The sequence below is a fragment of the Bos indicus x Bos taurus genome, chromosome 18, assembly GCF_003369695.1.
Source record: "Bos indicus x Bos taurus breed Angus x Brahman F1 hybrid chromosome 18, Bos_hybrid_MaternalHap_v2.0, whole genome shotgun sequence".
Taxonomy (NCBI): Eukaryota; Metazoa; Chordata; class Mammalia; order Artiodactyla; family Bovidae; genus Bos; species Bos indicus x Bos taurus.
The window spans coordinates 4,886,513-4,901,197 of record NC_040093.1 but is presented as its reverse complement, the minus strand read 5'-3'; the positions used below and the strand labels follow the sequence as shown (position 1 = coordinate 4,901,197).

Genomic DNA, 14,685 nt, shown 5'->3' with positions numbered 1-14,685 from the left:
CTATTGTAAACTCAGAGTCACACAGTAGAGTTGATAAAGAAAAATTTTCAATTGAAAAATGAAACTGCATTGCTAGAAGTGGGGGAAAGTGGTTTAGGTAATGGGTGATTGATAAATGGTTATAGTTGAGTGAAGCTCTAAGATAGGAAGTGAAAGTAAAAAGACAAGATATAAAGTTGTTGCTGCAGAACAGAATGCTAAAATTTAGAGTATGGACATTCAAAAAGTTGGTAATAATGAAGTATAGGACTGTTTGTTGGAACAATGGAAGTAGAGTGAAGGAGGTCAAGAAACAGTACAAGTTATTAGATTGCCCTGGGTAGCTATACAATGTGATAGGGTAGCCAAAATCCAGCCTTTGTAACCAAGTACCAAACTGAATAGTGGAGATAGAGCCAAGGGGGCAAAAGCAGGCTAATGCCCTCAAAACCATGTGTCCTGACATGGAAGGGTAAGAGGAGGTTTATAATAATTGTTCAAAGAGGAGAACATGATGAGCTAATAGACATTCTTCTGATGGGTTGGTGTGAGGTCACTGGGAATCAGCATCATCAACTTTCTGATTCCAACTGGTCTGGGGTCTATGTGTTCATGGGTAGTGTACAGTTAACTTTTTTCAGCTGGCTAGGGGGTTCAATATCTGCAACATAGCTCAAAAGTATCGTTGTATATATCTCAAATGGGCAGGGCAGAATCCTGCCCCTACCGCACCGCAAGGCTGTGCTATTGTGGGTTTTGTTTTTCTTTTCATTTTTTTATTTGGCTGCTTTGGGTCCTAGTTGCAGCACACAGGATCTTCATTTATCATATGGGATCTTTCCTTTCAGTGCATGGAGTGTAGCTGTGGCACTTGGACTCGGTAGTTGTGGCTCTCCCATCCAGTTGCTCCATGGCATATGGTATCTTTGTTCCCCAAAAAGAAAGTGAAAGTGTTAGCTGTTCTGTCATCCCCGACTCTTTGTGACCCCATGGACTGTGTCCATGGAATTCTCCAGGCAAGAATGCTGAAGCAGGTTCCCTGTCTTCCTCCAGGGGATCTTCCCAACTCAAGGATGGAACCCACATCTCTATGTCTCCTGCATTGGCAGGCATGTTCTTTACCATTAGTGCCACCTGGTAAGCACTTACATGTACTGCTGCTGCTGCTAAGTCGCTTCAGTCGTGTCTGACTCTGTGCGACCCCATAGATGGCAGCCCACCAGGCTCCCCCGTCCCTGGGGTTCTCCAGGCAAGAATACCGGAGTGGGTTGCCATTTCCTTCCCCAGTGCAGAAAAGTGAAGACTGAAAGTGAAGTCGCTCAGTCGTGCCCGACCCTCAGCAACCCCATGGATTGCAGCTACCAGGCTCCTCCATCCATGGGATTTTCCAGGCAAGAGTACTGGAGTGGGGTGCCATTGCCTTCTCCATTACATGTACTACTGGCCTCTTATTTGGTTGAAAGCACAATCTGCCTGCAATGTGGGAGATCTGGGTTTGGTCCCTGGGTCAGGAAGATCCCCTGGAGGAAGACATGGCAACCCACTTCAGTATTCTTGCCTGGAGAATTCCATGGATAGAGGAGCCTGGTGGGCTACTGTCCATGGGATTGCAGAATCAGACATAACTCAGAGCAATCAACCCTTCAGTTCAGTTCAGTTGCTCAGTCACGTCTGACTCTTTGCGACCCCATGGACTGCAGCACGCCAGCCCTCCCAGTCCATCACCAACTCCCAGAACTTGCTCAAACTCATGTCCATCGAGTCGGTGATGCCATCCAAACATCTCATCCTCTGTCATCCCCTTCTCTTCCCATCTTCAATCTTTCCCAGCATCAGGGTCTTTTTCAATGAGTCAGTTCTTCTGCTGAATGGGAGAAGATAAATCTGCAAATGATACATTAATATTCAACATATATAAACAGCTCATACAACTCAACATCAAAGAAACAAACAAACAACTCAACTAAAACATGAGCAGAACTAAATAGATATTTTTCAAAGAGAAAATGCTGTGGCCAACAGACACGTGACAAGATGCTCAACAGCGCTAATCATCAAGGAAATGGAAATCAAAACCGTGAGAGATGCCACCTTGCACCTGTCAGAAAGGCTGTCATCAGAAAGGACAGAAATGACAAAGGTTGGCTAGGATTTGGACAAAACAGGACCCATGTACACTGTTGGCAGGGGTGTAAATTGATGCAGCCACTGTAGAAAAAAACTGTATGGAGGTGTCTCTTAAAACTAAAAATAGAACTACCATATGATGTAGCAAGTCCACTGCTGGGTATGTGGCAGTGAAAAGGAAAAAGTGGAGTGAGTTTTTCTCTTTCCCTTTCCTGAGAACAAAGAAGAAAAAAGAAAACAGTGAGCAGGCCTAAACATTTCCTTTTTTTTTTTTAACTTTAATTGCTCCTAACTCTGCATGTCTGTAACTGGCTTTGCTTTTCTGCCCCCTGATTGTGGAGGAGCTGCACTTCACACCTATTACCCTTTGCTTACCCTTATGACACTCCCTTCACCTTGTTACGTTTCAGAAAGAAGGCCGCAGACCCACCGAACTGCCCAGCTCAATCACTGGGCTACTGACCCCAGCCTATGATGGTTTTTGAAAGAATGCAAGAGGAAGAAGACAAGATCCTACCATCTTGGTTCCTCTTCACTGACTCCTGACTGTGAGCCTTCATCTTCTAAGCCTTTATCTTAGAAGGGGAGGCACAGTCCTTGAGGCCTGAACCTACTTTATTTCCTTCTCTGCCAATTGAGAATTAAAGCCACCTGTATATTACCTCCAAACTCTGTCTCCACATGTTTTTTTTCAGTGGGCAGAGAAAGCCAATATTTTGGCCAACAACAGCTATGTACACACACACACACACACACACACACAAATATATGCGTGTGTGCATGCATGTGTGTGTGTGTGTATGTGTGTGTGCGCGCTAAGTCACTTCAGTGGTGTCCAACTCTGTACCCCATGGACTATAGCCTGCCAACCTCCTCTGTCCATGGGATTCTCCAGGCAAGAATACTGGAGTGGGTTGCCATGCCCTTCTCCAGGGGATCTTCCCCACCCAAGGACAGAACCCTGTCTCTTACATCCCCTCCCTGGTAGATGGGCAGGCAGGTTCTTCACCACTAGGGCCACCTGGGAAGCATGTGTGTGTGTGTGTGTGTGTATGCTCAGCTCTCCCAGAAAACAGCTCCTAGAAGAAGTGGACCAAGTCACATCCTCTTCCATCCCTTTGTGCAAGGCTGGATGCAGGCACGGTGCTTGTTCCATGCTTGCGTTGTTTGGATTCACATCAGAGATGTTAAGCTGCCTTCTCCTGGTTGGGGCACAGCTGAGCTTGAAGGTCCCCACACTGGGGTGTCTCAGGTCGGGTGCAGACTGTGGGGGGTTGAGTCGTGTAAGAGGACTGGGAGGGAGCAGGGTTGAGTGGGATCTCAAGTCTTACAGCTCGTATTTCTCACGGTCCTTGATCAAATGAGTTCAAGTGTCCACAGAAATGATCAATGAAAAGTACATAACCGAAATAGGAAAGAGTTTTCTTTGAGCCAAACTGTGGCCCTCAAGGGAGACAGTGTCCCTAGAGCTCTGAGGAACTGCTCTGCTGAAGCGTGGTGTCCAGCGCAGTCTTCCACCTCATCCAAGCAAAGGACATACATCAACATGACAGGGTGTATTTCTTCAAGTTTTCAAAAGAGACAGACCTAGTTCATAGCGAGACAAAAGCTTCTTGGTGTCTGGGGAGGGAACCTTATCTTCCAGGGAGTGTTAACACGGATGCTGTGAGAAGGGAGTTACTCATATTTATCTTCAGAACAGACATTCTTTACCTTAGTGGTTAAGCGCTATGAGGGTCTGACAGGCTGTTTTAATTCACACAGAGTTCAGGCTGAACCATGGATAAGCCAAAATGACTTCCCCATACCTCAATATGTGAACATTTTCTCCATCACCAGCAGATAAAAATCTTAAAACCATATGACCCAGCAATTCTACCTCTGAGGATATACCCAGAAGAATTGAAACCACACTCGGGAAGAGACATTTATACATTTGAGTTCACAGCAGCATTATTCACAATAACTAGAACATGAAAGCAACCCAAGTGCCCACTGACCAAGGAAGGGATAAGCCAATGTAGTGTGTGCAAGGAATATGGTATGTACTGTTTATTCAGCATTAGAAAGGAAGGGAATTGTGGACATTCTTCTAAGTGAAATGAGCCTGACAGGAAAGGACAAATACTATACGACTCCACGGAAATGAAGCGCCTGGTGTAGTCAGATGCATAGAGACAGAAAGTAGAAGGGTGATTGCAAGGAACTGAGGGAGAAAACAGGAATTTTTGCTGAATGGGTACAGAGTTTAAGTTTTGCCAGATGAAAACAAAGTCCTGGAGTTTGGTTGCACAAAAGGTGAATGCAGTTAATATGATTGGATCAGACACTTAAAGATGGTTAAAATGGTCAATGTTATGTTATGGGTGTTTTACCACAATAAAATAAACCTCTCAGAACCTCCCCCGAGGGTAACCACAGAGGAGTCAGGGCTGATAGCAACATGGCAGATGCTCCCTGCCTGCCCAGCTCCATCTCCACCCCAACAACCCAGGGGTGAGGACAGTCTTCTGTGCTCAGGACTCCCCGCTTCAGTTCTTGGAGATGTCTCAGCTCCAGCCCTGCACAGCTTAACCTCAGCCTCCCTGACTGACCCAGTGCTCCAGGCTCTGCTCCAAGGGTCCATTAAGTCTTGGGTCACCCTCTTCTGTAGGAGACTGGGCGCTGAGTTCACATCCTCCCAAAGAGACCCCTGCAATCCCAGAATGTAGGGGGCAGTCAGCCCAGCCCCTGACTGACCCATTTTCCAATGAAAGCAGGAGCTGGGAGCTGGGAGTGTGTGTGAAAAAAAGGTGTGTGTAGGGGATGGGAGGTAATTGGACCTGTATCCTGACGATCTAAGCCTATTTTTTTGACTTATGTACAAACCATATTAATAATTACCCTTATACACTGAATGGGCATGTGGACCCCTGGTTTCAGTCTTCTATATACCGTCTGCCCTCCGTGTCTGTGGGTGCCTCATCTGAAGATACAGGGGAAACTGTAAGGAACTTGAGCTTCTGTGGAGTTGGGTATTCATGAGGGGCAACTGTATGGTGACTTATAGTATATTACTTTTGGGTTTGCTACACCCATCAACTCTGTGAAGCTGACTATATTATTCAGCATTAGTGGCAATTTTTTAAATGGTGACAAAATACACATAACAGACAATTTACCATTTTGACCATTTTAAAGTGTACAGTTCAGTAATGTTAGGTGTTATGTACATTGTAAGAGTTCTGATCTCCACAACTCTTTTCATCTTGTAAAACTGAAATTGTGTCTCCATTTTATAATAACTCCTATTTCTCCCCAGCCCCTCTGCTGAACCACCATTCTACTTTCTTTTTTAAAATTTGTTTACATGGCTGCTCCGGGTCTTAGTTGTGTCATGCTGGATCTTTCGTTGCGACGCAAGGACTCTGTAGTTGTGTCTCGAGGGCTCCAGAGCACACGGGCTTCAGTAGTTGTGGTCTGCAGGCTCAGCTGCCCCACAGCATTTGGGGTCTTAGTTCCCAGACCGGGAATTGACCAGTCTCCCCTGCATTGCAAGGCCATCTTAACCACTGGACCACCAGGCAAGTTCCCACCGTTCTACTTTCCGTCTCTATGATTTTGACTGTTCTCAGTACTTCATAGAACTGGAATCATACAATATTTGTATTATGTCACTTAGCATAATGTTTTCAAGTTTCCTCCATGTTGTAGCATGTATCAGAAATGTTGGTGTTTTCAAGGCTGAATAGTATTTCAATGCATGTATAGACCTCATCACGTTTATCCATTTCTTTGAGGATGGACATCTGAGTTGCTTCCAACTTTCAGCTATTGTGATGAATGCTGCTATGAATATAGGTGCACAAGTGTCTCTTTGAGATCCTATTTTCAGTTCTTTTGGGTGTACAGCCAGCAGTGGAATTGCTGGATCATGTGGTAATTTCACTTTTAGTTTTTTTTAGAGAACCTTACATTCCTCCTACTCACAGTGCACAGGGGTTGGTCAGCAGCATTTAAGCAAGAAGAAAACACAGGTCCAGAGAAGTGTATGACTTGTTCAAAGGCACAGTAGTGTTCGAGGAGCCAAGATTCTAATCAGAATGTCCTGGCTCTTTGAATGCTTGCTCTGAATCAAAATGCTAAACTTGGACTTCAGAGTATCAGGGGTGGAAGCCCCCTGATGGTGACTTGTGGTCACTGGGTCAGCCTAGCCCTGCAGAGCAGTGTAGTGAGGGGACATTTCACACCCCAGAGCAGCAGGAAACAGAGTCCTTTCATTTCTGATTCAGAGTATAGGTTACTTCCTCGTCCCTCCAGGCAGTTAGTTGGGAGGCCACTCTGCTGTGATGCTTTGACTGAGCTGAGCTTGAGTCTGTCCCTCCCTACAAATTCCATCTCCTTCTGCCCCAAAGCAGAGTCCCTATTCCATGTCACTCTGCAGGCAACGAAACAGGAAGCTACCAGGTTTTAAGATCTTTGTCATGGAAACAGGTGGAGTCTGTGATTTCTGATCACCAAGCCCCTTAGTCACTTCATCCCTATCTAGGACAGAAGGAAATAATGATCATAAGGACAGTTTTCCCAGTGGTATAGAGAAAAGCAGGACAAAGATGGTATATAGCACGTGCAATAGCAGCTAGCTAATAAATAGCAGAGCTGGATTTGAAATGGCAGAACTGGTTGATTTTGCTTAAAACCAAGAAATCATCATTCTTATCCACTCAGATCATGCCCATTAAGCAGATGCTGTGAACCGGGCACTGTGTCGGAAGGTTTTGCTTCTGCAGGGACAGAAATTTCCTTTTCTAAGCTCTTTGGCTGGTTTAATAATTAAACTGACATAAGACAGGCAAACAGGCACTTCCCTGGTGGTCCAGTGGCTAAGACTCCGTGCCCACATTGCAGGGAGCCTGGGTTCGATCCCTGGTTGGGGAAGTAGACCCTGTATGCTGCAACTGAGTTCACCTGCCTCAACGAAAGATCTTGCGTGCTGCAACTAAGATCCAGTGCAGACAAAAAAAAAAAAAAAAAAAAAAGACAGATTAGGAGATTCAATTTGCTTCATTGGGGAGCCCCATAGAAATTCTGAGACTCAAGACATTCAAACAACTGAGGCTCATATCCTCCCCTGAGCTAAGGAGAAAGGAGTAGGAATCTGGGGCTTCAAATGGGAGGAAGAGAACCCACAGGAAGATGGGAGGAGAAAATGCTTGGAAGACCCTTGTGAGTCCCTTGGATGGCAGGGAGATCAAACCAGTTAATCCTAAAAGAAATTCACCCTGAATATTCATCAGAAGGACTGATGCTGAAGCTGAAGCTCCAATACTTTGGCCTCCTGATGCAAAGAACTGACTCATTGGAAAAGACTCTGATGCTGGGAAAGATTAAGGGCAGGAGGACAAGGGGATGACAGAGGATGAGATGGTTGGATGGCAGCTTTGACTCAGTGAATGTGAATTTGAGCAAACTCCGCGAGATCGTGAAAGACAGAAGAGCCTGGTGTGCTGCAGTTCATGGGGTAACAAAGAGTCGGACATGATGAGTGACTGAATGACAACAACAAAAAAGCCCAAGTGTTTGGTATACAAATGTTTGCCACTCCAGGCAGATAATCCTTTTAGAAATAAAAAGTTGTCTTTGGTGATAGCTCTCTTCCTGCTGTAGGTCCCTTGTGAAAGTCGCTAAGTCGTGTCCGACTCTTTGCGACCCCATGGACTATACAGTCCATGGAATTCTCCAGGCCGGAATACTGGAGTTGGTAGCCTTTCTCTTCTCCAGGGGATCTTCCCAACCCAGGGATCAAACCCAGGTCTCTTACATTGCAGGCGGACTCTTCACCAGCTGATTACCTTATTTTGAGCAGTTAAGGGAGACACAAGGAGCTTCTCCTGAGTCTGCTGGGTCTTCACTGCCTTTGGCTCAAAACAGTCAACCAGTCAAAGGGGCACATTTGAGAAGATGTATTCTGCTCCCCTGGAGAAGGCAATGGCACCCCACTCCAGTACTCTTGCCTGGAAAATCCCATGGATGGAGGAGCCTGGTAGGCTGCAGTCCATGGGGTCGCTAAGAATCGGACACGACTGAGCGACTTCATTTTCACCTTTCACTTTCATGCATTGGAGAAGGAAATGGCAACCCACTCCAGTGTCCTTGCCTGGAGAATCCCAGTGATGGGGGAGCCTGGTGGGCTGCCTTCTATGGGGTCGCAGAGTCGGACACAACTGAAGTGACTTAGCAGCAGCATTCTGCTCCCCGTCACTTCTCTTTAAACGATCTTTCTAGCAATTTTGAAACACATTAAGAGGCTTCTTTGTGTTTGAAGAATTCAAAGCTCAGAGATGGAGAACTTGCCCATGGTTAAAGGATGTGTCCTTTAACCAGCTGCCCCTCATCACTCCAGTACTTCATGGACTTTAACTCCTAGGGTCTAGGACGGATAAGCAATCTGGATGACTGCGTCTTGTTTTCTCAGCAGATTGTAGCCTCCTCAACTATGTCTAAGACGCTGTGTCAGTATGTTCGCTGGTTTGATCAGAAGCTGGCCCACAGGCGAGGGGCAGACACCATAAAGGAGTCTGATGATCTCAAGATTCATCTGAGTGCCACAGAACTGGTGTTCTTGGGTGTGGGCAGATACCTGGGAGGTGGCCTGTACATCACGGTTGGTGCAGTGGCCAAGTACGTAGCTGGACCAGCGATTGTCATCTGCTTCTTGGTGGCCGGCCTGTCTTCTCTGCTGTCGAGGCTCTGCTATGTGGAGTTTGACGCCCGGGTACCACGCTCCTCTTCTGCGTGTGTCTGCAGCTACGTCACGATGGGGCAGCTCTGGGCCTTCATCGTTGGCTGGAACATCATACTGTTATTTTTAATTGGTGAGGTGATGGGACCAGGGGACAGGTGGGGGGAAAGGCATGGAGGCTAAGGTCAGGAAACTGGGAGATGCGATTTCGGTCTTATTCATGGGCTCTTTGTTACCTGACTTGTTAGGGGAAGTGGGTAACAGTAGCTGGAAAACCCCACAACTTCATTCTATTCAGCTCTCCCCTGCTTTCCTTAAATAATTGGACTAAGAAAGAGGAGGAAAGGAAACTGGGCACTGGTGGGAGGGAGGCGTGTCCCACAGGCTCATCACCTCATTATATTGGAGTCTTTGCTCAGCTGTTGCCTTTGAGTGATTTGTTTTTGGGGGGTTGCCACTTGATTTAAAATTTCATCCCTCCCTTTTTGGCCCTCCTGGTCCAACTTCCCTGTTTTCTTCCTTTGTGAAACACTGATCTCCTCCTAATATATTAAATAGTGGACCTATTTTGTGAATCATCCCAGTCTGCTCTCGATACCCCATGAAAAAAATCTTTGAGATTATGTTTTGTCTATTTTTTCCTTCAAAATACGTCCCATGGCACATACTAGGTGTTCAATTTTGTCTGTGAATGTTCATTCTTCTGCTGCTGCAGCCACTGCGTGTACAAACAGCGTCTGGAGGTACGCCTTTGACAGCCTCATTGGGGACCTCATCTCTCAGGCATTGGAGGGAACTTTCCCTCTGCATGTGCCCTACTTGCTGGCCACATATGCGGACTTTTTGGCACTGGGCCTGGTGCTGCTGCTTGCGGGTGAGTCAGGGGTCAGATATAAGACGGGATGAGGGGACTCCCCTGGTGGTCCAGTGGTTAAGAATCCACCTTGCAATGTGGGGACACAGGTTTGATCCCTGGTCAGGGAACTAGGATCCCATGTGCCACAGAACAACTAGGCCCAAGTCCTTAACCTGCACAGTACAACTGGAGAATGTGTGTGTGTGTGTGTGTGTGTGTGTGTGTGTGTGTGTGTGTGTGTGTGTAGTTGCTCAGTCATGTCGGACCTTTTGGGCTATAGCCCAATAGGCTCCTTTGTCCGTGGGATTCTCCAGTCAGGAACGCTGGAGTGGGTTGCCATATCCTTCTCCAGGGGATCTTCCTGACCCAGGAAGTGAACCCATGTCTCCTGTGTTTCCTGCATTGCAGGTGGATTCCTTATCCACTGATTCTCAAACTTTGCTGTTTGGGTCACAACTAAAGATCCCACAGATAAGACCCAACTCAGCCAATTACTAATTAAATAAAATATTTTTTTTTAAAAGATGTACTGAATAGGGCATGGAGAGGAGCTGAGGTTGGGAAAAACTTGGGGGTGGGGACTAGGACTGGAAGGACTGTCTGTGTTATGAGAGACGGGAAAGCAAGATCTGGAGGATCGTTTCCCACTCTTGGCCCTCTTGACAATTTGAGCCAGTTCATTCCTTGGTAGGGCGGGCTGTTCTGTGATTTCAGGATGTTTTAAAAAATCATTGTTGGATGCTGAGTAGCGTCCCCCACCTTTGCTTACTAGATAGCAGTGAAACCCTCTCCCCAAATTCTGACAATTGGAATGTCTCCAGACCATGCCAAATGTTTGGGGAATAAAATTTAATCCCAGGTGAAAATCATTTACTTAGACTGACATATTTTAGTCTTGGTACTGAGACCAAAGATTTTTTTTTTTAAATTTCAGAGGAAATTCACAAAGCATAAATTTATTGTTTTGCTATTTCCCCCAGCTTTACTGAGATATAACTGACATACAGCACAGCAAGTTTGAGGTGTGCAATGTGACTTTGTTTTTGGCTGTACTAGATCTTTGTAGCTGCTCACAGGTTTTCTCTAGCTACAGAGCGTATGGGTTACTATTTGCTGTGATACTCAGGCTTCTTTTTGCGGGGCTTCTAATGTTGCAGAGCATGGGCTCTAGAGCTCGGGGTCAGTAGTTACAGCACATGGGCTTAGTTTTCTTTGGCATGTGGAATGTCCCTGGACCAGGGATGGAACCCTTGTCCCCTGCATTGGCCAGCAGACTCCCAACCACTGGGCCACCAGGGAAATCCCACAGTGGTGACCTGATAGGCCTGCCTATGTGAGATGATCACCACAATAAGAAATGAACTATTAGGACCTGCCTGGTGGTCCAGTGGCCAAGACTCCTCCTCCCAGTGCAGGGGACCAAGGTTCCACCCCTGGTCAGGGAACTACGATCCCACTGATGCCACTAAGAGTTCACACGCCACACCTAAAGATTCTGTTATGCCGCAGCAAAGACTCAGCACAGCCAAATATAAATAAAATGAAAATTTTTTTAAATTATAAGAAAAGAAATTAACTATCTTATGGGTACAATTCAGGGGCGCTAGTACATTCACAATGTTGTCCAGCCATCATCTGCTTTTAGTTTCAAACATGTTCATCTCCCCCCAAAAGACACCCTGTATCCACTGAGCAGTCACGGTCCATCCACCCCACCCCCACAACCCCCAGCCGCCGAGGCTGCTCTCTGTCTCTGTGGACTTCGTTACTGTGCATGTTTCATATTTCATCTCTCCTACAGTACTACTCGCTCTGGGAGTTCCTGAGTCAGCCTGGGTTTACAGAGTGTTCACGGGCATCAACATTTTGGTTCTCAGCTTCACCATCGTCTCTGGCTTCATTAAGGGAGACCCACACAACTGGAAGCTCATGAATCAGGGCTACACATTGGCCACAGCTGTATTCATGTATAGGTTAGGAGGGTACCCTTGGTCATATTAATGTCTGTGTGTGTGTAGGGGAGTCGGAGCTGAGAATTTTGTGGGGACTAAAGAGACCCAGGCTGGTGGATCCAGATGGCGGGTTTCCAGAGTTTGTGGTATTGAGGGAAGAGTCCAGAAGTGATGGCTGAACCCACCTCACCCAAATTCTTTCTTGCTCCTTCTCCCACCACAGCTTGGGCCCTCCAGGTGCTGGAGGGTTTGTGCCTTTTGACTTTGAGGGGGTCGTCCGAGGAGCAGCTATGTGTTTCTATGCATTTGTCGGTTTTGCTGACATTACCACTAGAGGTAAGGTGGTAACCGTGTGTCCCATCAGGGTTTGGACAGAAATTGAGCTGCCTTTGGGCACAGAGGCTGGGAGAAGGTTAGCCTGCTTTAGGCAGTTCTGTGCTTTTACCCCATGGTGTTTTTGTGACCTGCTGCTTCTACCCCTTTTGCAGAGAGAGGAGACCTAAAGCCTCAGTGCTCCATCTCCCTCTTCTCACTCCTCATGTGCTTTTTGGCATATTTTGCTGTCTCAGCGGCACTCACCCTCACGGTGCCCTACCACCAGATTCATCACTATAACCCCTTGCCTGAGGCTTTTCTCCACGTTGGCTGGGGCCCTGCCAGATATGTCGTGGCTGTTGGCATCCTCTGTGCTCTTATGTCCAGGTCAGTGTCACAGGTTTCTCCCCGTCTACTGTCAGATGCTCATGCACCCCAGCCCGTGGGACTGAGAGATGAGAGGGTAAGACATCTTGCTCCAGACTAGGGAGCGCATGCCCTGGTCTCCCCTGCTTCTCCACGTCCTCACACGTGTCTCCACTTTCTCTCCCAGCCTCCTAGGTGACATGTTCCCCATGTCTCGGTTAATTCGTGCAATGGCAGAGGATGGGCTCCTTTTCCGGGCACTTGTCCGGGTCTATGGTCACACAAAAATCCCCATCATGGCCATCATGTCTTCTGGAAACCTTGCAGGTGAATAAACAAAACTCACTCCTTCCTTGGTCCATTTCCCTTAAGTGCAGTTCCAGTGGTTTCTTAATCCCACCCCTGGCATTTTTGCTCCCCCATTCTAGGGATCATGGCATTACTTTTTGAGTTCAGCGACATTGCAAACCTCATGGCAGTTGCGTCCCTGCTCGCTTACTCCATGGTGTCCTTCTCAGTCCTTGCTCTCAGGTGAGACCCCATTACACCTTGATCGGGGGGCTTGGGGTCATGGGGATGATGGGGAGGTCATCCTGGTCTGTGTCTTCATGCTGCCTTCTGATTGTTCAAGAGAAGAAAGAAGTGGAATAGACAATCTGATGTTGTGTGAATAGTGGCTGCTGTTAATATTGCCTTTAAACCTCTAATTCAGGTACCAGCCAGATCAGAATTTAAGTAAGAATAAGAAAACGGAAGAAGAAACTGAGATAGAGTGTGTACTTGAAGGAAGTCCTTTGGAATCTGAACCTGAAGCAGGAACCTCAAACATTCTAAGGAGCCTGTGGTTCCCTACCAGCATCACCCTCACCCAGAAATCTGTCCAGATTGTCTCTGGATGTGCCTTCCTGCTTGGTGAGCAGTGGGGTTTCCCTTTATTTGTATTCTGAAATTGACTGGATGGAGTGAGAGTGTGTATTTTGTCAGTTGAGTAGTCTTGGAGATATGATGGCCCTTCCTGATGTTGGTGGTTTCAGGGAGGGGTGTGACCCGAGGTCCTGACATCTTTGTCTTCTGGGTCCAGCCTGTTCTCCTTCTCCTTGACCCTTGCGGTTCTTCTGCTGACCATCCTGGGCCTGATCCTGGCTCAGTGGCCCAGACATGTGTTCTCTGGAGACCCCGTGCTCACAACAGTGGCTGTGCTGCTGCTGCTCATCACTGGGATCACGGTCATCATCCGGAGGCAGCCCCAGAGCCCAAGTCCTCTTACGTTCAGGATAAGGTGACCTTATGTGGCCAAAGTATCCACCTTGAGTGAATGAAGTCTGTGTGCTTTGAGGTCTAAACATCCTTTGCTGGACCAAGAAAAAAGGGGAGTTGCTGAAACCAATGGACTCTTCCCTGATCCACACTCAGTGCTTACAAACCAGGCTCAATAGGCATGGAACACAAAGCCTGAAGTGGACTGAACTTGTCTCGCCCACATGGGGAAGGGTCTCCCTTTCAGGTGTCTGGGCTGTGTTCAGGGATGAACTGACTCTGCCTGCGGGTCCCTGCTCTGCCTGTCCTCCCACTGGTGAGCATCTTTCTGAACGTTTATCTGATGATGCAGATGACTACTTGGACCTGGACCCTATTTGGTGTCTGGAATGCCATTGGTGAGTGACTGTCTAGGGTGAAGAGGCTTCTTGGGTGACTGAACCCAATCCTCTTCTAAGTACTTCTTCCCTAAACTGTGCCATACGCCATAATAGGAGGCTTAGTGGGTATTCATAAGTGAGGAGAGCCTCTGTTTTTCTTCTTATTGTCTCATCTCTCTACTAGGATTTGCCATATACTTTGGATATGGGATCCAACACAGCTTGTAGGAGAACAATGAGCCATAGACACCAGCCTCCACCTCCCAGACTCTGGACTAAAACACCCCTAGTGATGAAGCATCTTAGCCAAAGGAAATAGATGCTGTGTGGGCCCCTCCATACACTGGAGGTATCTGCTGATTCAAGGCGCGCTTTGAGCCTCTATGGACTGTGAAGGTGGAAAGTATTTAGTATAAATATTTAGTATTTATTGCCAATGGACACAATGACTTTGCTATTGTATAATTTTTAAGTAAATGTTTTAAAGCTAATATGCATACAGAAAATTGCATGCTTCATAAGTGTGTAGTAAGATGAATCTTTACAAAGAAAGTACTATGATGTAACTAACAAATAGAGGAAGAAATAAAATATGAGCCTGCACATAAGAAGCACCTTCTTGTACTTATTTCCAATAAGAACTAAAGATTGCCCCATGGGAAAGAAACTCAGGTAACTATGTATTATGTCAAGAGTTATACTTTATGGGCTTCCCTAATGGTCCAGTGGTCA

The 14,685-nt window shown here is 46.7% G+C and overlaps 1 protein-coding gene across 1 annotated transcript; it reads left to right on the top strand.

Annotated features, from left to right (window-relative positions):
- Positions 1-8,581: 8,581 nt before the first annotated feature.
- On the top strand, positions 8,582-13,599 carry LOC113875824 (cationic amino acid transporter 3-like). Its single transcript, XM_027514493.1, has 9 exons — positions 8,582-8,960; positions 9,543-9,701; positions 11,485-11,656; positions 11,859-11,985; positions 12,141-12,337; positions 12,504-12,643; positions 12,745-12,847; positions 13,029-13,088; positions 13,398-13,599. Exons 1-9 carry the CDS (start codon positions 8,582-8,584, stop codon positions 13,597-13,599), a joined length of 1,539 nt encoding a protein of 512 aa, XP_027370294.1.
- Positions 13,600-14,685: the final 1,086 nt, after the last annotated feature.